The 27,014-nt window shown below is 35.9% G+C and overlaps 1 protein-coding gene and 1 long non-coding RNA gene across 2 annotated transcripts; one reads left to right on the top strand and one right to left on the bottom strand.

Annotated features, from left to right (window-relative positions):
- The first annotated feature begins 1,354 nt into the window (after positions 1–1,354).
- On the top strand, positions 1,355–3,050 carry LOC131527279 (uncharacterized). The gene is made up of 3 exons (XM_058756288.1): positions 1,355–1,647; positions 1,788–1,887; positions 2,436–3,050. Exons 1-3 carry the CDS (start codon positions 1,541–1,543, stop codon positions 3,048–3,050), a joined length of 822 nt encoding a protein of 273 aa, XP_058612271.1. The 5' UTR covers positions 1,355–1,540.
- Positions 3,051–13,858: 10,808 nt separating this feature from the next.
- On the bottom strand, positions 13,859–16,127 carry LOC131527449 (uncharacterized). Its single transcript, XR_009267654.1, has 4 exons — positions 15,552–16,127; positions 15,396–15,466; positions 14,640–14,896; positions 13,859–14,532 (listed from the first exon to the last, which is right to left on the bottom strand). It is a non-coding gene; the product is annotated as an uncharacterized LOC131527449 (long non-coding RNA).
- Positions 16,128–27,014: the final 10,887 nt, after the last annotated feature.

Genomic DNA, 27,014 nt, shown 5'->3' with positions numbered 1-27,014 from the left:
TGAAAAATAAGCTTCTTATAGTGCTATTTGAGCAAAATAAACAACATTTATGATACAGTTGTTGTCAGATTTCTTTGGTGATTTCAAATATGAAATTTAATCGTAAGCTTAGTGAACAGTTTTGGAGAATTTGATGTTTCCCCATTCAAAGAGATAGGACCTGCACTTGGATGCCCGAGAGGTGTTTCAAAGATGGCCGCCGAGTGACATGACTTGTCTTAAAGAGACTTTGACACAGGTAACCAGGATAGTGCTCAGAATAGCTAATATACAGCTTAGAAATGACTAAAAAAGGGTTCATAATGGCAGAGTTAAAGGGATAGTTCACCCAAAAATGAAAATTCTGTCATTAATTATTCTAATGTCGTTCCAAACCCGTAAGACCTTCGTTCATCTTCGGAACACAAGTTCAGATATTTTTGATGAAATCCGAGAGCTCTCTTTCTGACCCTTTATAGCCAACAACATAACTACCACGTTCAAGGTCCAGAAAGGTAATGATCATGAAAATGTAATTTTACTCCTGTGATGGCAAAACTGAGTTTTCATCATCATTACTCCAGTCTTCAGTGTCAAATGATCCTCCAGAAATCAATCTAATATGCCATTTTGATGCTCAAGAAATATAATTTTTTTATCAACAACATTGAAAAAAGTTTGTGCTGTTTAATATATTTTTTTTTTTTTGTGGAAACTTTGAATTAGAAAGTTCAAAAGAGCAGCATTTATTTGAAATTGAAATCTTTTGTAACATTGACTGAAAATGTTATCAATTTAATGTGTCCTTGCTCAATAAAAGTAGTAATCCTGTATTTAAAAAAATATTTAACCTTAAACTTTTAGTTAAAATAGGTCATTGTTTTTAAACGATTTAACATTGAAGTTATTTAAATGCTTAATGTTGAGTTTGCATTACTAAGCATAAGACATGTTTTTACTCAGCTATTAAAACAAGTTTTAAATCCTTTTGTCTTCTCCAAGTATTAATCCCCTCTCTTATCCAGATAAAACTGTATTATTTAGACTAAAGTGCACATTTGAGCTGTCCTAACTAAAAGCAACTTGTACTGACTTTAAAATGTTAGTGCCACTGTTTTGTCTCAAACTGTACACCAGAAATATTTTTCTGCCCTACAATCAACCTTGAGAATAAAGTTACATATGGCACATTTATGAAGCTATTTAAATGTCCTAATTTAACTAAGGCCTACTCCTGGCTTAATATGAGCCCTGTCTATAGGCTTGTTTGAGATGAGAAAAATCTGCGCAGAAACGATCACTGGTGATCACCGCGAGATGCATGCCGGTTAGAAAAGTGTCCGAGTTACGTCCGCTTTGCTCTGATGTCATGCTGACGTGTGCCAGAATACTCTCGCGACTGCGAGGCGGCTGTGTCGGATTGAGCAGTCGCGCGCATAGACATAATAAATATAGGCTTGTTTGAGATGCAGTAAGCTGCAGTAAGGGGAGGGGTCAAAAAAGACCTTAGAAGTCGGACACTTCCTGAATCTCGCTGTTTTGTCGCCTGCAAACGTCAGCAATGGAGGAGATCGCGTTCGCGTTTGCGTTTTTTATCGCAGATGAAGTGGATGCAATCGAAATACCACTGTTTTTACATGAAGATGGTCATAATGATAATCACCGAAGGTAATGTCAAATGATGTAAAAATAAACAGCTTTACACATAAGAAAGTTTTCAAGGATTTTATTATAAAATCGTAAATTAAGTAAATAGCAAGTTGCTTTTGAGAGACAGAGGTCATAACAAATGTTTGTCCTTTTGCTAGGAATGTCCCTAAAATTCGTCATTTTATTGAGCAAGTGGTCCATTTGTACAGTCACTCTGAGTTTCAGAGTCATTTCAGACTTTCTAGAGGGCATGTGGAGGTATGTAGGTACATGGGGTGAGAAGCAAGAAGTACATCATGTAAGTAATATGCTGTACAGTGCTATATATATATATATATATATATATATGTGTATATATATATATATATGTGTGTACACTGTACAGTATAATTTATATATATATATATATATATATATATATATATATATATATATATATATATAATTATTATTATTATTATTTTTTTTTTTTCATTATCCAATTTAGAATAAATTTTAGCTTGGCCAATTTTGGGGATTCTTCCCCAAGCAATGTTTTTGTTTGCTTGGCCTACATCCCCAAGCAAACAAATACACAGCAAGTACATAAAACTATAGATATACAGTATAATGTTATAAAATGCATAAAATTATACATAAAAAGAAAACACAGAAATGTACTATGGGGACATAGCTTGTATGTCTAAAATAATTACATTTTTGGCTTAAGTCCTCGTTAGTTTCAACTCTTGTGCTGTTGTATATGAAATATAATCATGTTTCCATGTTTTTATTATATGAATCATATTTTTCTATTCCTAATGCAGGAGCTTATCAATACACTTGGCCCTTTCTATATGAATACACAGCAGACCAAGGTACCACTGACAAACAGTATACTTGCCTCTCTATGGACTCTTTCCAACCAAGAGTCCTATAGAGGAGTGGCAGACAGATTTAACTTAACCAAATCCACAGTTTCAAAACACCTGCACGAGTTCTGTTCTCTTGTAAGAAGTCATTTGTCACACTACATCTCTTGGCCCAGAGGAGAAGCCCTGCACATGTCCCAGTTAGGATTCAAAACAGCTGGGTTTCCTAACACTGTCTGTGCGGTTGATGGATGCCATATTCCTATTGTAAAACCACACTGTGAGAATCCTGTGGTCTATATCAATAGGAAACAATTCTATTCTATTATTCTTACAGGATTCTGTGACAGTCAGCGGCGTTTCTGTCATGTCAGTGTGGGTCACCCTGGTAGCTGGCATGATTCAAGGGCATTTCGTTTGTCAGATGTAGGGCACCTTCTTGAGGAAGATCCGCATTCCCTGGTTCCAGAAGGCATGCATATTATTGGAGACTCTGCATACCCTCTTTTGCTTCAGCTAATGAAGCCATACAGGGACAATGGCCACTTGACTGTCAGACAGACGGTTTAATAAGAAACTGAATTCTGCTCGTGTAGTAATTGAGCACACATTCGGTATATTAAAAACAAAATTCAGGAGACTGAAATGTCTGCACATGAAAGATTTGAAGAACATTTCTTCCGCAGTCACAGCCTGTTGCATTCTTCACAACATGTGCCTGGAATCCAGTGACCACATAGATGAGAATGAGCAGACAGATGATATGGAGGATGAACCATATCCACCAGAAGGCCACATTCACAATGATGCATCACATTATAGAGATACAATCTGTGGCCGCCTGTAGACATTACATTGACATTCTACCTTCAACCCTTGCCTTAAACACATTTTCTTTTGCACAAAGCTTTTTTATTTTACTGTTTTGTGAGCTGGTGGATGGGATTGTACAGGATGATATTAAGCAGTTAAAAAAATCTAATGAATGATGTAGTATTATACTAGTCAACCAATATCCCCTGTCTGGGGAGGAATGTTTTGTGATGTTATTATTATTATTGTTGGTATTATTTTGGAAAATAACTTAAAAACCCACTATAAGAATGATGTGTGATGACCAATAAAAATGATACGCATAGGAATGGACTGTATATAGTTATACTTTATTTTTTAACAGATCTATTATCATTTCTTGGGATTTACTGATTTTTTTGAGCTGTTCAATTATTTGTCCAAGGCAGGTTAGAGTTTTCTTTTCAAACACCCTTCTACGTTTCTCTTTAAGCCTTCTTCCGTGCTCCAAGTCGGGCCGCACTAGTGACTCTAAAGCAGCTGTTCTCCTTTCTGAATGTGTCTCAAAAACATCATAGAATGTTGATCTTATTTGTCTCCTTCTGTGCGTTTCTGTGGAGGGGAGATCAGTGGAGGGACCTGGTTGCTCTTCTAGGAGAGGCTGTTCTTGGGAGCTTGATGCCGGTACGGTTGAGGGCTGCGGAGCTGTAGTCTGGGATGAGGTAGTGTTGAACAGAGGAGTTGAGCATATTGTGCCTGATGGTGCACTCCCAACTCCACATTTCCCAAATAAGTCTTCCATTTGCTGTGAGAAAACATGTGAAACAATCTAAATATAAATTAATTTTAAATATTTTAAATGTAAACCCAGTGATTCTGCAGTAACTGCCATACATAAAGCATGCCAACCTTGTAATACTCCCAAGTTACTTTTCCCTCTCCTGTTGCTCGACACCGGACTTTAGCCCTTTTGTAGGTAGTTATCATGTTGCCAATTTTTTTTTCTCAATTTGTCATTACTGATGCTGTAACCTTTTTCTTTAAAAGCTTGCTCAAGCTTTTTGTAGAATGCAATTTTATTTTTGTAATACAGATGCAGGTACTTTTGTGTGAGGTCAAGCAGCAGCAGTGTGGTCTTGTGTGTGAATTCTATGAAAACAACCGTTAATAATTGTGAGAAACTTTGTATAGATATTGGATAGTGCACTTTGAAATGATACATACCTTGTTGGGTTTCTTGACATTCTAACTGCTTGGATGGGGATTGAGGATTGTGTGTTTGCGAGGCTTGTTGAGTGAGATTTATTTCCGTTGTTTCAACAGAACACTCGACAAGTGATGCTGGATGAGGAGTAATCACTGGAGTGGGACACTTGGACAAAGATGCTGGACAATGGGTTATAACTGCCAAGGAAATCAATTTTTAAAAAAAATAATATTTTTGATCATTTGATGAATGTGGTTAACAAATACCTCACCGTGATTCTGTGCTGCAGATCTCACTTGTTGCATTATATATGCTGCATATTTTTTATCTGTAAAAATTGCAATCAATAACAATAAAATCAAATTAATAACACCAAACCATCAATATTTTCTTACTTACCATCCTTTATTTTCTCAGCAATTTCTTTGCTGACTGTTAGGGTTATTGCTCCTTGGGAGTCTGTTAGTGTTACTAACACATTCTCCATCTTGTTGCAATTGTTAGCTTTGTGGATGACTTTTATAATGAAAACCATAATGGCAAATGAGTACACAGATGGTGCACTAAATGTACATTGTTATCCCTAATTAAACAGTTCAGAATTGGAAATGGCATAACTGATTAACCTAATGATGTTTAGCCTATTTAAGGGATGTAGGCCACCCAAAGATGAAAGTTCTGTCATCATGTACTTACCTTCAGGTTGATCTGAACCTGCATCAATTCCTTTGTTCTGCTGAACACAAAGAGGAAATTTAGAAGAATGTTTGTAACCAAGCAGGTTACTGGCACCATTCACGTCCATAGTCTTTTTCCATACTATGCAAGTAAAGCTGCCCAAAAACTGTTTTGTAGCAAACATTCTTCAGAATTTCTTCCTTTGTTTTAAGCCAGACTCTGACACTTAATAATGGCAAAACAGTCCCATTAGATATATGTATGTGTGCAATGCATGTATGTTTTAATGGATTGATTTATTTCATGGAATGTTGCACGAAAATTACAATCTACAAAATTCACACAAACATACAATAGAATAAAGTGAAAATGACAACAAACAAGATTTCTAATTAAGAAAAAAATGAAATGAAAGAAAATAAACGCATGTCCTAATTATTAACTTATAACTTGGAATATTCACTTTTATTATGTCTTATTTCACATAGGTGTGTTTTGTTTTTGTTTTGTTCGCATGTAAATCTAAATAAATAGATAATCTAATTCTTAGAATTAAGAGAAAATGTATTAGTTGACATTCTCAGCCAATAAGCATTAAGCTGTGTCGTCAGTCAGTCGTTTCCCATCATGCTTTTAGTCAGCGCAGTCGGTGGAGAGCAACTGCGCGCGACTGCTCAATCTGACACAGCCGCCTCGCTGTCGCGAGAGCTTTTTGGCACTCGTCAGCATAACATCAGAGCAAGGCGGACGTAACTCGGACACTTTTCTAACCGGCATGCATCTCGCGGTGATCACCGGTGATCGGTTCTGCGCAGATTTGGTTCATCTCAAACAAGCCTTATGTCTATGGTCGCGCGCAGTTGCTCTCCACTGACTGCGCTGACCAAAAGCATGATGGGAAACGACTGACTGACGACACAGCTTAGTGCTCATTGGTTCAGACAACCGTGATGCTGCGTTCTTTTCTAAAATGTTTTATTTTTTTAATCTGATTTCATGCTATTATGTAGGCTATTTAAATTGTGAATGAATATTCCCAAACACTATAGTGCGATATCTGTGTGAGATATGTGATTGTTGTCATAGTTTCTATAAAAATCTAAAATGCATGTTTGAATTAAAATAAAAATGAATGATAAATACGTCTTTTGTATGGAATTAAATAGCAAGCACTTTGAGTGTCTTGTTCATCATTTTTATATTCATATAAAAGCAACAGAACTGGAATTATATCATGTTTATCAGCAGCACAGCACATGAGTGAGAATAACGCGAAATTTGCCTTTGATCTCAGTATCTGTTCCACTTCGAGAGGGCAGAACTGTCCGTCTTGACTGAGCTTATTTCACTCCTCCCCTCACTGCAGCCGCCTACTCTCGCATACATTTCAGTCGAGGCGAGGCGCATCTCAAACAAGCCTTATGAAACCACACCACAGGCTTTTATTTTGTATAGTGTGCATTTGTCTTCATCTTATGGACAATATTTGGTCAGCAGACATTTTTGGCTAAGAAAGTGAGGCAATCTGGTTGTCATATTGCTTATATAATAATATAATTCAGAGCACTTTAACTTTGCTCCTTGGGACCCACTGTCCTGCAGACTTTAGCTCTAATCTTTAATCAAACCCACTTGAAACGGCAAAAAAAAAAAAATATATATATATATATATATATATATATATATTCACACGCAGGTGTGCTGAAGCAGGTTGGAAATAAACTTTGCTCTGATAAAATTCATATATGATTTTGCTTAATTCAAGGTTTTCAACTTCGGTCCTGCATGAATCAGATGTGTAAATAAATGTGAAGAGCAATGGGTTCCTCTGAAATCACTCATTGCTATCATGTTTAAATTCACCATTCATAGTAGGTGCGTTCAGATGCACTACACTAGCCTGCCACCGTCTGGCGAGAGCAGCCACTTGCAGTCGGGGAGGAATTAAAAATAGAGATGTCAAGTCGGACACTTTCTGCTCCCAGTAGTGACGCTCTCACGGTGTTTGCATGCTCTTATCACAGATGAAGTAAATTAAATGCTATATTTTTCAAATTCACAGAAACGTTTTCATGAGCAACTGAAACACGTTTTATATACTGCAGCGCAGTGTTAATTTCGTCTACGAAGAGGAAGACGAAAAATATTCGTCAACGAACCTTTTTTCTGTGACTAAGACCAGACATTGACTAGCTAAAATTAATATCTGATGATAAAAACTATGATGAAATTTATGCAGCGTCTTCATTAACAAGACGAGACGGGAATAAAATGTTATTTGAGGACTACCGGACAGTCAAAATACATCCTATAGGCTAAGTTACCTGTCTTGTCTTTCAAAATGTGCATCTGTGTCATTGGATTGCAATCAGATGAGGGGCGTCTCAGTATGGCAGCCGCAGCGGACGGATAGGCTACCAAAACGCGAACTAGCGATCTGAAACAATGGCCTCAGCACCTGAAGGGTTGTTGTTTTTTTTTAGGGATAGAGTGACCAGACGTCCCGTTTTTCCCGGGAGTCACAGTTCGTTGTCGATTAACTTAAAGTTAGTTACGGCGGGATAGGCGGAATCACTCTGATAGAAGCGCTCTCTCTCGCACACGCTCCACTTCTTCAGTTCTCATACAGCGCGTGATCAAATACACACACAGCAGTTCAGATGTCTATTGTGTAAAGTATCTCACATAAATACAGTCAGTTATGGCTTAAGTGAGCGTAAACAGGTGGGTGAAAACTGAATGTGTTTCAGTATTACATGCATGCCTTCCATCTCAAAGGGACAGCATTCCTATCCGTGTCATAAATGTTAACCAACAAAAGATGTTAAATAAATGTATAATTAAGTAAAACTACTGTTTCTGAAAAATGAGTTTAATTTGTATCTCTACCAAAAAAAATGAAAATTTATTCCAGTTTTTCAATCCTTGATTCAAATTTCTCGTAAGCTTAATTGATTTGGTCTAAAGAGAGAAGAATTGAAGCCTATTTTTGTTTGAATACTACATATAAAATAGCTACCAAAATAAATGTTGTTAACGGCACTTTGACTAAAAGTAATGACTAAAAGTTGACAAAAATACAATGAATTTTCGTCGACTAAAACTAGACTAAAACTATGAATGACTCAAATGACTAAAATGTGACTAAGACTATTAAGCATTTTCGTCTCAAGACAAAGACTAAGACTAAATCAAAAATGCCTGCCAAAATTAACACTGATACAGCGCCATCTGTTCATGAATAATGTTCAACATTAATATATACTATTTAAATACCAATAAAGTGGGGGTATATATGCTTTTATCAGTGTTTTATTGATAAACGTGTTTCAATATAACATTGCGACTACACAAAAATGCTTTTACTGTTAAAAAAACAGATTTGTGAGCATTATTGGAATTGAATTGTTAGAATAAACACACAACACACCTCGTGCTTGTCATGTCATACTGTTTTTATAACGGTAAAAGCTTTTTAAGTGTAGTCACACTGTTATCTTGAGTCATATCAAAAACACTGATAAAAGCATACCCCCACTTTATTGGTATTTAATATCCTACATGTTTATGCTGAACTTTATTCCTGGACAGATGACGCTGTTGTATATAAAAAGTGTTTCTGTTGCTCATAAAAACGTTTCTGTGTATTTGACAAATACTGCATTTAATTCACTTTATCTGTGATAAGACTGCAAACACCATGAGAGCATCACTACCGGGAGCAGAAAGTGTCCGACTTGACGTCTCCACTTTGAATTCCGCCCCGACTGCAAGTGGCTGCTCTCGCCAGCCGGTGGCAGGCTAGTGTAGTGCATCTGGAACGCACCTATTATGTTGTGTACGTAGTAATGGGTCGTTCTTGAACGATTCGTTCATTTTGAACAAATCTTTAATGTGACTCGGGAAGAACGAGTCGTCTTGGGTAATGATTCGTTCAGTCGCGCATGCACAATATCCTATAGGTTCTGCACTGAATTAATTCACCTGTTTTGAGTCTTTGGGTTTTTCGAGTCGTTCGTTCAACACCTAACAGCCCCATACGCATAATCTATGCAGTTTGAGCTGGAAAGAGAATTGATTAGTTCATCTCTCTAGTCTTCGGGTTTGAGTAGTTTGTACATCACATGCCAGCCTCATAAGCTAAACCTATGCAGTCTGAGGGAAAAAGACTTAATAATAATAATAATAATAACCAACTCTTTAGTTTATTACATTTGTTACCACATTCAGTATTATGGGAAAGAACCGTCATGACAGAAATTCACACATTTATAAACTGTAATAAATAAAAAGCTAAGATTTGAGACCAGAAACACAACACGTAACTGTAAGAGTAAATAATAATAATAACTGTGAGAACTTTTTAAATTTTTTTGACAATAAAGTACTGGATATCAGAGCTTCTATTAAGCCATCAATATTTGATCCTCCATTGAGCTGTTCACCTACAGAGTTGTTAACCTGTTTTCACCCCATTTCCTCTGCACAGCTAGCTGTGAGTCTGATGTTATTCCGGCTCGTCTATTTAAGGAAGCAACCTTGAGTCCAGCTGTAACAGCTATCATTAATAACTCTTTGGAAAGTGGAGTTGTACCTACATTCTATAGTTCATCCTCTGCTAAAGAAACCTCATCTTGACCATTCTATTTTCAGTAATTTCAGGCCTATTTCCAAATGACCTTTTATCTCAAAACTGTTAAAGAGAGTTGTCTACAGTCAGTTGGATTCCTACATTAGTAAGTCCAGTGTTCTGGACACTTTCCAGTCGGGTTTTAGATCACTACACAGCACTGAAACTGCATTGCTAAAAGTCAGCAATGACCTTCTGCAAGTTCATGACACTGGTTCTTATGCGGTACTTGTTTTGTTGAATCTTAGTGCGGCATTCGACACAATTGATCATAGTATTCTGTTACAGCAGCTGGAAAAGTTGGTGGGTATTCAGGGTGTCGCTCAGCAGTGGTTGGCCTCTTATCTTAAAAGATAGAACCTTCTCAGTGAGTATTGGGAAGTTTTCTTCTTCATTGGCTCCTTTGTTATGTGGCGTGCCCCAAGGTTCCATCTTAGGCCCTCTTCTTTTTTCACTATACATGCTTCCTTTGGGTACCATTTTTAAGAAATATAAGATCTCCTACCACTGTTATGCTGACGATACACAGTTTTATCTTCCAGCAAAAACTGACGGCGGTGGCTCTCTGGATGTCTTGAGGAGATAAAAGGTTGGATGGCTGATAATTTTCTACAGTTAAACGAAAGTAAAAGTTAAATTTTGATTTTAGGACACTCTAGAACTTCATCCGATTTTAATTTAGGATCCCTTTCCGCTAGTGTTCAACCCTATGTAAGAAATCTTGGGGTTACATTTGATTTGTTTCTCAACTTCGATAAACAAATTAGTACAGTGGTAAAGGGCAGCTTTTTCCATCTTAGATCCATTGCTAAGTTGAAACAGTTGTTGCCTCATAAAGACTTGGAGACTGTAATACATGCTTTCATAACATCTCACCTGGACTACTGTAATTCCCTTTATTGTGGACAAATTGTAATTTATGTAATTTACAAATCGTCCAGAATGCTGCAGCGAGGCTTCTTACTGGAACAAGAAAGAAGGATCACATTTCTCCAATCTTAGCATCTTTACATTGGCTTTGTGTAAAGTTCAGAATCGATTTTAAAATAGCTGTTTTTGTGTACAAGGCGTTAGCGGGCCTTGCACCAAAATATATCAGTGACCTTCTGATTGCTTACTCTCCTCAAAGAGCTCTTAGGTCCAGTAATCAGTTTCTCTTAACGGTCCCTCGTTGTCGCTGTAAAACCAAGGGTGGCCGGGCTTTTTCAACTACCGCCCCGAAACTTTGGAATAGTCTGCCTGTAAACGTGAGACTCGCTTCTTCACTAGCTAGTTTTAAGTCTGCTCTCAAATCTTATTTGTTCTCCCTGGCTTTTGAATAATGCCTGCTTAAGGCTCTGTTGCCAATTTGGCTTAGATTCTGTTTTCTGTTTTTAATTTTCATATGATGTTATATACTGTATTTGCTGTATTGTATTTGTATCTGTTGTACAGCACTTTGGTGCAACTCTGTTGCTTTTAAACGTGCTATAGAAATAAACTTTGACTTGACTCAACTAATTATGCACCCGTTTGTAAGGAAGGTTGTAAATTAATTTATCTATCCAATGCTGTCACGTCACATGACAAAAGAACGAACAACTCGAAAGACTCAGGAGATGAACTAATCAATTCTCTTTCCGGCTCAGACTGCATTGGTTAAGTTTATGGGGCTGTCACGTGATGAACGAACAACTCAAACCCGAAGACTTGTCAGATAAGAGGTGAGGTGAGCTATTCATAGACTAAAGACCTAGGTAAACAATGAATTAATCTTTTCTATTTATTATACCATTATAGTTTTGTATTGTTTGCAGTGTGATCAACGTTTGCATACGTAGTAGATGTGTTAGGGAAGTAGCACGTAACATTTTAATTGTATTTAGCTAAAATGAACGAAATGACTCGAAAAAAGATTCGTTCATTTTGCTGAACAAGACTCAAAGGTCTGAGTCAGTAAAATGATCCTCACTTCCCATCACTATTGTGTAGACCAGGGATCCACTTTCCTGCAGAGTTCAGCTGTAACCCTAATCAAACACACCTGAACATGCTAATCAGTGTCTTCAGGATCATTAGAAAAATCACAGACAGGCGAGTTTGATCAGGGTTGGAGCTAAACTCTGCAGTGGATTGGCCCTCCAGGGTAAGATTTGAGGAACCCTGGTGTAGACCTACAGGTGCATCTCAATAAATTAGAATGTCGTGGAAAAGTTCATTTATTTCAGTAATTCAACTCAAATTGTGAAACTCGTGTATTAAATAAATTCATTGCACACAGACTGAAGTAGTTTAAGTTTTTGGTTCTTTTAATTGGGATGATTTTGGCTCACATTTAACAAAAACCCACCAATTCACTATCTCAGCAAATTAGAATACTTCATAAGACCAATAAAAAAATTTTTTTTAGTGAATTGTTGGCCTTCTGGAAAGTATGTTCATTTACTGTATATGTACTCAATACTTGGTAGGGGTTCCTTTTGCTTTAATTACTGCCTCAATTCGGCGTGGCATGGAGGTGATCAGTTTGTGGCACTGCTGAGGTGGTATGGAAGCCCAGGTTTCTTTGACAGTGGCCTTCAGCTCATCTGCATTTTTTGGTCTCTTGTTTCTCATTTTCCTCTTGACAATACCCCATACTGTAGATTCTCTATGGGGTTCAGGTCTGGTGAGATTGCTGGCCAGTCAAGCACACCAACACCATGGTAATTTAACCAAGTTTTGGTGCTTTTGGCAGTGTGGGCAGATGCCAAATCCTGCTAGAAAATAAAAATCAGCATCTTTAAAAAGCTGGTCAGCAGAAGGAAGCTCCAAAATTTCTTGGTAAACGGGTGCAGTGACTTTGGTTTTCAAAAAACACAATGGACCAACACCAGCAGATGACATTGCACCCCAAATCATCACAGACTGTGGAAACTTAACTCTGGACTTCAAGCAACTTGGGCTATGAGCTTCTCCACCCTTCCTCCAGACTCTAGGACCTTGGTTTCCAAATGAAATACAAAACTTGCTCTCATCTGAAAAGGGGACTTTGGACCACTGGGCAACAGTCCAGTTCTTCTTCTCTTTAGCCCAGGTAAGACGCCTCTGACGTTGTCTCTGGTTCAGGAGTGGCTTAACAAGAGGAATACGACAACTGTAGCCAAATTCCTTGACACGTCTGTGTGTGGTGGCTCTTGATGCCTTGACCCCAGCCTCAGTCCATTCCTTGTGAAGTTCACCCAAATTCTTGAATCGATTTTGCTTGACAGTCCTCATAAGGCTGCAGTTCTCTCGGTTGGTTGTGCATCTTTTTCTTGCACACTTTTTCCTTCCACTCAACTTTCTGTTAACATGCTCGGATACAGCACTCTGTGAACAGCCAGCTTCTTTGGCAATGAATGTTTGTGGCTTACCTTCCTTATGAAGGGTGTCAATGATTGTCTTCTGGACAACTGTCAGATCAGCAGTCTTCCCCATGATTGTATAGCCTAGTGAACCAAACTGAGAGACCATTTTGAAGGCTCAGGAAACCTTTACAGGTGTTTTGAGTTGATTAGCTGATTGGCATGTCACCATATTCTAATTCGTTGAGATAGTGAATTGGTGGGTTTTTGTTAAATGTGAGCCAAAATCATCACAATTAAAAGAACCAAAGACTTACTTGAATTACTGCAATAAATGAACTTTTCCATGACATTCTAATTTATTGAGATGCACCTGTATATTGTCTCCATTTGTTTTGGCCAAAAACACCAACAAAAAGATTGTACATTTTACAAATGTGAAAAAAATATTTTTGTCCTATAGGCAGTTAACCAAGATCCAAATCCTGTTGTTTTTCTGATATTGTGGTTTAGCATGGAATTTGTTTTTTGAAACATGCTTTATGAAGAAACAGAGGAGTGTTGCACATGTTTTGTTTCAATTTCTGTACCTCTTTTTAAGTTTTATGTTTCATATTTGATGTATAATATTGGCACATTTATATGCTATCAAATTAATTTTGAAATGTAGAATTAATCCCTAAGCTGTGTTAGTGTCAAGTACAAATGCCTTTTGAAAAATTTTTCTCTTTTAAAAGGCCAGTTGTGAAAAATGACCACAGACTCATTGCAATGCTCATCATTTATTATTTCATCATGTATGAGTTTATGCTAGGGATGCACCGATACCACTTTTTCCAGGATAATGCCGATAACGCTACTTTTATTTTTGGTGCTTGCCGATATCAAGAACCAATACCTGTGTTTTCATTGCATTTATAATTTTTAAAAATACAGAAACCAAAAGAATATGTATAATATTAGTTGGCTTAGTTCATTTATCAAATAGATATAATATATTTTACAAGCTTTTGTTACTTTCACGGTTCAGTTTTAATTTAAATTTTTATAAATTTTTTTTAAATTTTTTTATCTATGGTACTTAATATTTAATTTATTAGCACATTAAAGCTGTACCATTGCAGCAGCTATATATATATATTAATTACATACATGTACTTCATAGACATCCTTAATCTCTATTCTTGTTTGTTCTGTTGTCGGTGATTCTTTATCTGGACACAGGACTGTTCACATGCTGTGTGGTATCAGCTTTTGGTATCGGGGCATTTTTATGAGTAAGAGTACAGGAGCGCAGTATCGGGCACCCTAGTTTATGCTCATATTTTTCACCATTTATCAGTTATTTTCTCGGGTGTACACATTGGCAAGCCAGGCATTTCTCTTGATCCCAATGCGTCTTGTCCTCTCGCATACACCCGCACACATGATGACTTTTTCCTGAGAGAGGGCATGAGAGAGAGAGAGAGAGAGAGATTAATATAGCTATATTATTTCCATTTGATATAAATCCAAACATTCATGGTCGCGTTCCGGGGGGCCGTTACATTGATGTGTTTCTGCAAGGAAGGTGCGTCGGCAGCAGTTGAACCGCACTAAGGATGGCTCTACTTTGTGCTTGGCAAGGCAGTCTTTGTGGGCCAGTTGCAGTAAGCAATTTCAGTTGCATGCACTGCTTGTGTACTGATCCACTGAGTCCGCTCTGGCACTCAAACTGCCGGAAACTGAAGAGGCTTAACGAAGAGAGATGTGTTTGTTGACCTTACAGTGATGTATGCAGTCTGGAGGTGGTTCTAGTTGTTGTCTGCATAAAAGAGAGGTAGACGTAAAGATATTTACACACTTATTTTTTTCTTTCTGTCATTATAAGTGAAAATAAATTGCTTTTTGTCAGTGATTCTATTTCGAATTTAACACCTTTTGACAATCTTAGTCACACAGATAGTGTTGATATTTTCAAAGTTATTAACATTGTAAATAGCAATGCTTTTTATATTTTATTTTTGAAGACATTTGTTTATATTTATAGGCTACATGTCAGTTATGTTTAGTTTTATTGTATTTTGCTCTCTCATTACTACACTCTTAAAAATAATGGTTCTTTATTGGCATCAATGTGCAGAAAAGTTTCTTTATTGTGGAAAAAGATTCTCTAGATTTTTTAAATGTTTTCCACACTAAGAAAATAATGGTTCTTTTAAGAACTCATCACTGGAAGATTAATTGGGAAATAAACCATGCTAACATACACAGTGAGCTCTAATACAACTGATAAATCATAATCCTAACTTTTAGTTCCATACCAGAAGCTTTCAGCACTATTCCTGCACCACCTTTGTGAAGATTCCTCCTGCTCCAGACCAACATATAACACCTGAAAATTGCATACAGATTGTGACATTTAATTCAACAAAACACTTGTGCAGGTTGTTTTAACAATATTTTTTTAAACGACTTACGTGGTTTTGTGGCCAAGACATAACAAGATCTCTCCTCGGAAGGTTACAAAAAATGGTCAGTATTATTACTTCTGAGAATGTGTTAGAGCTGTTGTTACTGTTAAATGTTTGTAGATGTTTTAAAGAGTTTCTCAATCCTGCCCCTGGTGGCCCTGCTCTATGGCTTCCCAACCCAACCCCGCCACCTCCACTCTCTCTCCAAACACTTCTCATCTAAGTTATCGACCTTATCTACCACACCCGATTTAACTCATCAACTCATTAGGAGTGCAAGGAGCAGGATTGTGAAACTATTAATTCATTTAATCTCTTTAGATTGTGGAGTGTTTACTACTTCTGTATATTGTATAATTATTAATTGTTAATTGTTGAATAATCGTTGTTTGTTGTATATTGCAATTATTGTAATTTTGCACTGTATGATTTTCAATTGTATTATCTTTTTTATTAAATTGATCCCATTTTTCTTTTATCCATTCATAACATGTAATAATTATATTACATGAACCACATTTCATCAAACTCTCCGAAGCAATACTAGTAGCCATAATTTGAGCCTGAGAAAACAAAAGATAATGTATGTTATTAGACAATATTAAAGTGCTTCCAGTACTAAAAACTTACACTTAAAAACAATAGACCTAATTGTGGAATGTAACATGTGAAATTAATATTTGTCATCTGGGTGCTAATAAAGTGTTTGTGTGTGTGTGTGTGTAGGCTATACACTTCAAAAGTTTGTGAACAGTAAGATTTTTAATGTTTTTTTTTTTTTTAAGAATTCTCTTCTGCTCACCAAGCCTGCATTAATTTGATCCAAAATACAACAAAAGCAGTAATATTGCTAATTAAAATAATTGCTTTCTATTTGAATATATTTTGAAATGTAATTTATTCCTGTGATCAAAGCAAAATTTTCGGCATCATTACTCCAGTCTTCAGTGTCATAATATGCTGATTTGCTGCTCAAGAAACATTTGGTTACACTTTATATTAGGTGGCCTTAACTACTATGTACTTACATCAAAAAATAAGTACAATGTACTTATTGTGTTCATATTGTATTGCAAAACACTTTTGCTGCTATTGAGGTGAAATGGGGGTAAGGTTAGGGACAGGTTTGGTGGTATGGGTAGGTTTAAGGGTGGGTTGACAGTGTAATTATAAATGTAATTACAGAAATTAATTACAGATGTAAGTACATATAGGTATTTTTAAAAATATAAGTACAATGTAAAAACATGTATGTACACAATAAGTGCATTGTATCAAATGATTCATTTAAATGTAAGTACATAGTAGTTAAGGCCACCTAATGTAAAGTGGGACCAAACATTTTTTTTAATTATTATTATCAATATTTAAAACAATTGAGTACCTTTTTTTTTTTGGAGGATTCTTTGATGACTAGAAAGATCCAAAGATCAGCATTTATCTGATATAAAAACCTTTTGTAACATTATACACTATACAATTCAAAAGCTTGGAATCAGTATATTTTTTTTATGGGATAAATGATAGAAATTTATGCTTTTATTTGACAAGGATGCATTAAATTGATCAAAAATTATGATAAAGACATTTATAATGTTACAAAAGATTTCTATTTCAGATAAATGGTGTTCTTCTGAACTGTCTATTCATTAAAGAAACCTGAAAAAATTCCACTCAGCTGTTTTCAACATAATAATAATAAATGTTTTTTGAGCAGTAAATCAGAATATTATAATGATTTCTGAAGGATCATGTGACTGGAGTAATGATGCTAAAAATTAAGCTTCAAAATAACAGGAATAAATTACATTTTAAAATACATTCAAATAGAAAGCAAGTATTTTAAATAGTAAATATATTTCACAATATTACTGCTTTTGCTGTATTTTAGATCAAATAAATGCATGCTTGGTGAGCAGAAGAGAATTCTTTAAAAAAACATTAAAAATCTTACTGTTCTTACACACACACACACACACACACACAACTCTGTATAGCTATCTTTGTGAGGACACACATTGACACAATGCAATCTCTAGCTCCTTACCCTAACCATAACCTTCAGAACTAAGTGCCTCACCCAAACCCTTACCCTAAACCTACCCTTTACCCAATTATAACCTGACCCCTACAACCAAGTCTTCACCCTCAAACAGGCCTTGAAAGGGGTCCCAGAAAGTGAGGACCGGCCAAAATGTCTTCGCTTTACAAGATTGTCCTCACTCTGATGGTCTAAAACTCAAACTGGCCCTCACAAAGATAGCTGTACAAGTGCGCGCGCACACACACACACACACACACACACTACACAACACCATATGTATAAGATCTGTGTTTGATACAGATGCCACTCCTTGTAACAGATCATCTGTTATATTCTGTCTTAGCAAATATAACAATAGGTTAGTTATGTTAGATAAGTTAATATTTGCTGAAAGTTGTGTAGCCTATATATTTAGAAAATAAGTGATACTTACCTCTGTAACCTTAGAAATCATCTGGACAGCTTGGTGATTTATAGAGGATCTGAACCAATCATTCTTTGTGGGTTGTACATGGGAGTTTCTTTGGGAGTGGAAATGAATTAAGTTACACTTAAACCTTTGCTAAGGTGAGGCCATAAGGAAATGTACAATAGTACAAAATAAAAAGTAAAAACATGACATTTAAAAATGTACTTTGGTATAATCTTATGTAATCATTTTGATAGTCTTATTAAATATTTTTTTTGAGCTGATTAGACTGAAGGTGTTATTATGTGAAGCACTGGTTACTATGTAAAACGTTGTTCTAATGTACATTTCCTTAAGTTTGCATGGACACTGATATGTACAATATTGACATATCGACAAAATATTGACGTTTTGGCAACATCTAATATTTACATATTAACAACTTTACAGACTTAGAAAATAATCCTTGTGAATATTGAAATTGCAGCATAAATATTTTGATTATATTATGATCAGTTGCATCATCAATGACATGTTTTCAGTCACATTTATTAAATGCAGATTACTGAAATATGCTAAGGATATGATAGTGACTCAAAATATCATTTTAATGCTATGCTACTAAAATGGCCATTTTTTTAAACATATTACATTCTATTATATTTTGTCTTTTTATATTCACTGTGAAGTGGTTGTTTAGGTTTTGGCGTGGGTTAATTAAGGGATCTAAAAATGTAAATAGTTTATCAATAAAATGCTAAAAGTGCATTAATACAAATATGTCTGTGATGTAAAAGATTCAAAAATAATTTACATTTTTAAGCTGTAAATACCTAATTATGTTTATGTTTTAAATGTTACATCCAAATTATACATTTCAGCATCAATCAAAACATGCAAAAATGTACATTTTGTACCTTTAAATGTTATGGACTATTAACAATGCGACTAGACTGGTTCAGAGGAATCTTTGCATTCTGCATTCTTTCTATAACAAAAAAAGAGATGCAAAGCATATTGTACATACTTCACAGATCAGTGTGCTGTCGGCATGTTACCTGAAATGTCTGACATTACATTTTTATATAAAAACAAAGTTGACTGTTCAGTGAAACACATTCTGTCATTGGAGATAGATGCATTTTGCAGACAGATATATGTAGACAACGACCCCTTGATTAGCACAAATGCTCTGAAACATTTAACTGTGGTGGTTATGTGGTAGCTGAGTCTGAATCTGGCAAACATGCACATACGTGTGTAAAGGTTATATGTTGTCAAGTTGTCTGTTGTTAGCCTGAAGCTATAAAAACAACATACCATTGATTCCTTCCCTACAAGTGACACGTAGGCTGAACTGTGACTTTTTTTAATATGTGTCACTTCACTTTGAATGGTTCAGTTGTTGTATGTTTTGTGCTTTGTCAGTTTGAGTTAGGGCTGTACGATTATGTCTATTATTCCCTTGAAATTGTAATTTTGATGATTAATTACGATTATAAAATAAAGCAATAAGCCCCAAGAAACTGGTTTACAGTGAATTTATAACAGCTAAGTTAGTTGTTAAGCACGACGCAGAGAGGAATGCCTAAAACCCCCTTAGCTGTTATAAATTCACTGTAAACCACGGCTTCACGGGGCTTATTGATTTAATAAAATGGTTATTCCATATATATAGCAAGGTTTCACAAAATAAAACAAAGTAAATAAAATGTAATGATAGTAATAAAAACATTATTCTTCTGCCAAACAATGTAGTTCTTCAGAAAATGTGGTTGCAACAGAGTGGTTGCCGAGCTACACACAGAAGCAGAAACAAAGGTGTATGTTTGTATAGTAATTTACAACAGCTTCGGACGTGGCTCAACCAATCAGAATCAAGGACCGGAACTATCTGTTTTATGAATTTGCATTGAATGGTGTTTTGAATAGCTTTATACCATTGTTTAAAGCAACTGCTTGCATACATGCATATAAAAAATGTTTTTATTGCTTTTCTATAGCATTAAGATTCAAATGTCAACTATATATTTGGTTTCTTCTTTAAATAAATAAAAATAAAGAAAGAGTATGAATAGTATTATAATGTTTTACTAAAATTAAAACAATGGAAAAAGACACCTAAAAACATGCACATACCTTAAGCATGTAGAACAAAGTAGGTGAAAAACAAGTACACTTCCATACTGTACTTAAAGTGCTCTATTTTCACACACTAATTTTGTACTTAATATACTAAAAATTATCCTTTAGTACTTTTTAAGGTCAACTTAAGATCATCTAAGTGTACTCAACTGTGCTATTTTGAGACACCATGAATATGAACTAAAATGCACTTTTAACATACTATCTTTGTATTTAAAAATTGTATTTAGTTCTTGTATGAAAGATGGGTTCAAGTGTACTACAAGTGGTAGCTAAATACATTTTTTAAATACATCATTTTTAGTATATTAAGTACAAAATTAGTGCACAAAAATAGAGCACTTTAAGTACATTATAGAAGTGCACTTGTTTTTCACCTGGGAAATGGAGGTTGTTGTTGTTTTGTTTTTTTATTGCACATTTGAACGATTATATAATTGTGGTGTGAATAATTGTAATCACGATATGTTAGTTTTGGTCTTTAATTTTATAGTGGAGTGGAGCCAGACTTAACTGAGCATGTGCTTTCATGAGATCATTTTTTTTAAATAAAAAATTGCGTGAGCCAGTATTATATGCTAAAACATATTATTTACTGTTTCCTTCAGCTATATAAAACTGATTTAATAAATAAATAAATAAAAACACACTATCTTTTTTTTTTTTTTTTACTTTATATTTTTTAATGAAGTACACAAATCAAGCAGGGAGTGAATGTACAGCAGCTCTCTCTTCCACCCTCAATGCCACGACTGAAGTGAGACCCTTGAGCAAGGCACCAAACCCCCAACTGCTTCCCGGGCACTGCTCCGGGTGTGTGTTCACAGTGTGTGTGTGTGTGTTTGTTCACTTCTCACTGCTGTGTGTGCACTTGGATTGGGTGAAATGCAGAGCACAAATTCCAAGTATTCCAAGGGTCGCCACACATCAAGTCTTTTCATTTCCTAAAATTACTAAGTGTTCCTTTTCTATTTCACTCAAGTAAAAGTACAGATATTTTAGATTTTTAATGCACTTGTATATAGAAAGTAAAAAGTACTGAACATTGAATGTTTATTATGTAATTTTACCTTAAATACTTTTATTTTTAAAAATTTCATATATATTTTACTCAAATATCTGAGGGAGGGGGCTTGTCATACACCACAAAAATATATTAAAATATCTATTTAGGTTAAATATTATTTAGGGAACAATAACACACACACACACACACACACACACACACAAAATGGAATATATACACATATACTGTGATGGAAATATTTTATGTAATTGCTTCAGTAGGAGTCAAAAGGGTATGTTCAACACAGAATGTTCAGAAAAGTGCAGACTAAGGATGCTCAGCTCAAAGACTGTGTATCTATGATTAAATAATCTATACTTACCCAAAAAGTTCTTAAAACAGTAGAGCTAACAGACATATGACAAACCAATGACCAGATCAGTATAACCACTGACAGTGAAGAAGACTCAAGTGACATTGATTTTTACTCAACTACAAGGTTTAAATGTTCATGTATGCTTCTGTTCAGGGAGTCTCTCTTGGTTTTTGTGACCAGTAGGCTCCTGGCTGTGAATAAACTTTCATTCCTGCAAAGAGCAACTTGGGAGTGGTGTCTGTGGTATATGCTGTGCAGCTGAGGAATAGAAGTAGGTGAGAAGGGCAGTTAGAGTGTATAGATGCTTAAGACATGTGTGCTCATGTGTGATTGAGGTAGTGATAGTAGCGTCACCATACTTCAGGGAAGTATTATATTGTAAGGATTTGGGGAATTTGGTACTGTAATTATTATATTAACAACTGGTAGTTGTTTATGTCTGTGGTGAAGTCAACACCAAAGCGATGGGAATTTACACAATAATCAACATATGTGTATGTGTGTGTGTGTGTGTGTATACATACAGTTCTTTTATGACCTCCTGGATGAGTCGTCGCTGCGCTCTTGGAGAAATTTTGGTAGGCCGGCCACTCCTGGGAAGGTTCACCACTGCACAAGTTTTCGCCATTTGTGGATAATGGCTCTGACCGTGGTTCACTGGAGTTCCAAAGCCTTAAAAATGGCTTTATAACCCTTTCCAAACTGATACATGTACGCGCCATGATGTGTTGCTCTTTAAGCATGCTTCAGTTTGTCAGACAGGTTCTATTTAAGTGATTTCTTGATTTCTTGAACAGGTCTGGCAGTAATTAGGCCTGGGTTTGGCTAGTGAAATTTAACTCAGCTTTCTAAAATAATGTGTTTATGGGGTGCAGTCTAACATGTGTTCATGCTTCATTTTTTTAAAAACGCATTATTTTTCATATAATTTACCTTTATTCCAGACCGTTCTGTCCCTTCTCTGACAAACACCTCGATTACTTCCTGTTTTTATGAAGCCCCTCCCTCAGAAATACGTGATGGGCTCTGATTGGTTAGCTGGCTCAGTGTGTTGTGATTCACTAATGCATTTTTGACATCTGAACATGCAGAACGACTTTTACCATCAATACTCACTTCTCTACAGTGACATCAAAGTGGTCAAACCTGAAAAAAAGCATACAAAACGCATTTTCAGAAATAAATAGTGCAGCCTAGGGTTTGAAAGATATTTTTTCAAACAGTAAGAAAACTACAAATAACTTAATTTCAACTTCCAAATCTAACAAAATATGTTTTGTTCAGAAATATAGTTTTTTGTTTTGTTTGTTTGTTTGTTTCAAATAAAGACAAACTGCTGAATGGATGATTTTACTACATTGTCCTGGCATGATCACTACTATGGAAAGATGTATGAAGGTCAAGTTTTAATTATGTATTTATTTATTTATTCTGTGCCTTAGGTGGCGCTGAATGCCTTTCACAAAGTGTGTTGGATTTAAAGTGATTGACTGCAATCTGATCATTTGACTTCAAATGTTTTTGCTCTAAGTTTGTTCTAAGTGTGCTGTATAAATGTTTACAGATGTGACACGCTTCAAAATCTTTGTCACCAACTACAGTTTTTTATTTGGTAAACTTTTTATCAGGTCCAAATTTGTCATCTCCACCACTTTGTACATCACGTGATGTATCTAGCCTGATGAAAAAATATTTATGTAATGTTATTTGCGTTATATTTAATCTGCAGCCACTTTGTGTACTTTTATAAAGACAAGTTTGGTCATTAACTTTAAAATGCATCATTATGCAAACACATGAGGAGAATTCTCGGCATGAAAGACCCGCTACTGGCAGATCAATCCAATCTTCAATACGGTAGGAAATTAAAATAAACAAAATATGAATGAGGTTAACTGTGACAAGATGATTGACGGGGCAGTTTAAATGGTTACAGAATGCACGTAACTAAGCAACGGAGCTGTTAAAGATCTGAGCCTTTGAGAAACTGAGTTGCAACACTCCCATATAAGGTGATGATACACAGGGCAACTTTTTTGAGCAATGCTTAGGCACTTTCCCATTGAGAATAGTTAACAAATTTCTATCTAAATACTTTAGATTGGTCATGGGCCCTGTGTCTCACCTGGTTGCCTGTTGATGGCAACATTGGCCAACAAAATTGCTGAAAAATTTGCCCTGTGTATTAGGCTATAGGCTTCCAAAGGAACGGAGGAATGGGGAAGTAAGGTGTGTCATGGAGCAGCCAGTTGTTCCAAACAACCAATAGTTCTAGTATTGAAGTCCATTTATTTCAGTGTTTTGGAGCACACTCGCCAGAATTGTGAAAAAAATTACATCATTTATGTAAAAAAAAATTTTTTTTACATTTTTTTTGGACATTTTAACACATTAGTTGACCTCTCAGAAATCTGGCCAGTAGTGGTATTTTGTGAAGCGCGTTACAGTTAATGTTCATAGTTAGATACTAGACAGTTATAGCCTACTATGATTGCAGTTAGATAACACAAGAAACAAATTAATAGTGACCATAACCAGATGCTAGTTGTCTTTGTTTTTGTGCAATATTTCACTCTCTGTAAGAGGTTGAATGAATTTCAATGAAGACTACCCATTCAAGGAATACAATAAAGAGTTTCACTGAATGCAATTGGTTGCCTTGTGTTTTTTAAACATTATTTATTAAACCATGGCATATATTTTTCTGGCCAGGAAATGCCTCTAATTTGTCTCTTTGCACTGGAATTTAGAAAGGTTTTCTCTGTTTTAAACCTAAATACTACAAAAATTGTAATCAAAATAATAAGCATATTAGAAAATGTTATATTTTAAATGGCCATTCGTGGATAATAATTATTGCACATATTATTTAGTACCAAAAATCTCCTCAAAATATTAACTAAGTAGAGCTGAACTAAAATATAGTACAATTATTTAACTGCTAAAAATTTAAAAAAAATACACTTAAGGTGCTTCATCACATTTGACTGCCAAGGAGTATGAGAACATAGGTAACACTTTATTTTAAGGTCTCTTAACTAGTTGCTAATTAGCATGCATATTAATAGAATATTAGCCATTTATTAGTAGTAATTAAGCACATATTAATGCCTTATTCTACATGACCTTATTCTACATGCCTAATCCTACCCAATACCTAAACTTAACAACTACCTTTCTAACTATTAATAAGCAGCAAATTAGGAATTTATTGAGGGAAAAGTCGTAGTTAGTAGTTAATAAGTGTTCCCTATTCTAAAGTGTTAACAGAACATATTAATGCTGTCTCTTTATCACTGTTGTGTCAAGACATTCCTGCAGAGGGCAGTGCAGTGTGGTGGCTGAGCTGGAACTTGTAAAACTGTGTTTCCAGGGCGGAGCAATAAAATGGTGCACCTCTAAAAGCACATGTAGGTCAAAAGCTTGTAGAAGGTCTTCATTGATACTGGAAAACAAAGGACTTTCGCCCATTCAGCTCAAATTCAACCCTGAAGATGCAAGTGGTACATTGTTAACATTTTCATCTGTGTTGATATAAAGTATCAACTTTGAAATTGTGAAATGTCAGTATTGTGTTTACATTATGCAGATTTTGTTTGATGGAATTTGTCACAGTGATGATTGATGCTAAATCTGATGTCTGATTTATGGTAAAATTTGAGAATAATTACTTGGTTTGAAAGGTTTAAGTTTGTCAGCATTATAGTTTGTTAAGGCATGAAACCCATTTATTTACAGTGACCATAAGTGCTATTTTTCCCGGATGCATCCTGGCCAGGATTTCTATATTGCCTAAAATATTTAGGATTTGGCTTTGTTTGCGTGTGCAGACCGATCGGTGTATAACATTGGTTCCTTATGTTTTCGAAACGCTCTCGAGGTATGAGGTTATAGAAATCCTGGCCAGGACGCATCAGGGGAAAATGGCATGTATGGTCACCCTACATTTATTTGATCTGCTTTAATTAACTAGTTAATATGTTGAATTAAATGGAATGTGAAATATTAGTTTAAATATCTTTATATTAATGCATATTTTGTGTTTGTATCTATTTTTTTTTAAAGGTTATCAACCTTTATACTACTGCAATTACAGCTACTGTGCTGCTTCTACTATTGCTTTGCTAAGCCTTTGCAAGCAGAAGTAAAATAAAACAGTAAAGATGAATTGTCCTCTTGCGTCCTTCAAAATGATCAAGTTTGGGCAGAGCTGAATGGGAAAACTTAATAAACCTGACAGTTGATAACCAGCGTGGCAGTGAAGACAGGAGGATTAAAGGCCTAAAAGTCTCAGGAAGCTGTTGAGGCAGAAGGATAATCATCCGAAATCATCTTGCAATGCCCTGCTAAAAACAAAACAAAAAAACAATAGAAGCCCAATAGAAACCGTCACAGAAATTCCAATGGTTTCCATTAAAATACCATTATAAACCATTAGCTTTTCCCATTAAAACCAATACAATTCCCATTATAACCATTAAAACCATTACATTTTCTATTGTGTTTTGGTCAGGGTTCTATTGTTTTTTTCAGCAGGGTGGCGCAGGAAGCTCTTGGGAAAACAGTGAAGCAGCTGAAGCAAGTGTATATCGATCTAAAAGTGTATTCACCAAGTAAGCAAACTTCCTCAGTAGGGGAGCGAAACATGACAAAGAGTGAACTACAAGGAGTTCAAGAAGCTCACTTCTGAGGCAAGAAAGGTTGGTGAGACAAACAATGAATACAGAGCTGGTCTGCTAGCAGACATTGAAGCTGACATGGCAAATGATGAAGAGGCTGAACTTGGTAAGCAGCAGCAGCAATCTGACTTAGAAAAGACAATCCATGAATGTGAAGCAAGATCGGAAGAGGTTAGGAATACTTTCCTGTCCAATTTATGGTTGAGATATGGAAAAGATGAGATGGAAGCAGCAATCCAAGAAGCACAAAGAGCCTGTGATAAAGCTGATGGAAGTCCAGCCAGAAGAGTATTGCAGTAGTCCAGCCTAGAAATGACAAGGGCCTGGACAAGAAGTTGTGCAGCATGCTCCGTTAGAAAGGGCCTGATCTTTCTGATGTTGTGCAATGCAAACCTGCAAGATTGAGCAGTCTTTGTAATGTGGTCTTTGAAGGTCAGCTGGTAATCAAAGATCACACCAAGATTTCTGACCGAAGTTGATGGGGTAATCATAGAAGAACCTAGCTGGATGGTGAAATTGTGCTGTAGAGTTGGAGTGGCAGGGAAGAAAAGAAGCTCAGTCTTTGCCAGGTTGAGCTGTAAGTGATGTTCTTTCATCCATGCCGAGATGTCCACCAGACAGCCTGAGATCCGTGCAGCTACTGTTGGATCATCTGGTTGAAATGAGAGCTAGAGCTGTGTCGTCAGCATAGCAATGGTAGGAGAAGCCATATGCCTGTATGATGGGTCCCAGTGATGTAGTGTATATGGAGAAGAGGAGGGGTGCAAGAACTGATCCCTGAGGAACGCCAGTGACCAGTTGATGTGCTTT

This window comes from Onychostoma macrolepis, chromosome 20 (genome assembly GCF_012432095.1).
Source record: "Onychostoma macrolepis isolate SWU-2019 chromosome 20, ASM1243209v1, whole genome shotgun sequence".
Lineage (NCBI taxonomy): Eukaryota > Metazoa > Chordata > Actinopteri > Cypriniformes > Cyprinidae > Onychostoma > Onychostoma macrolepis.
This window is presented reverse-complemented; position numbering and strand designations above follow the sequence as displayed.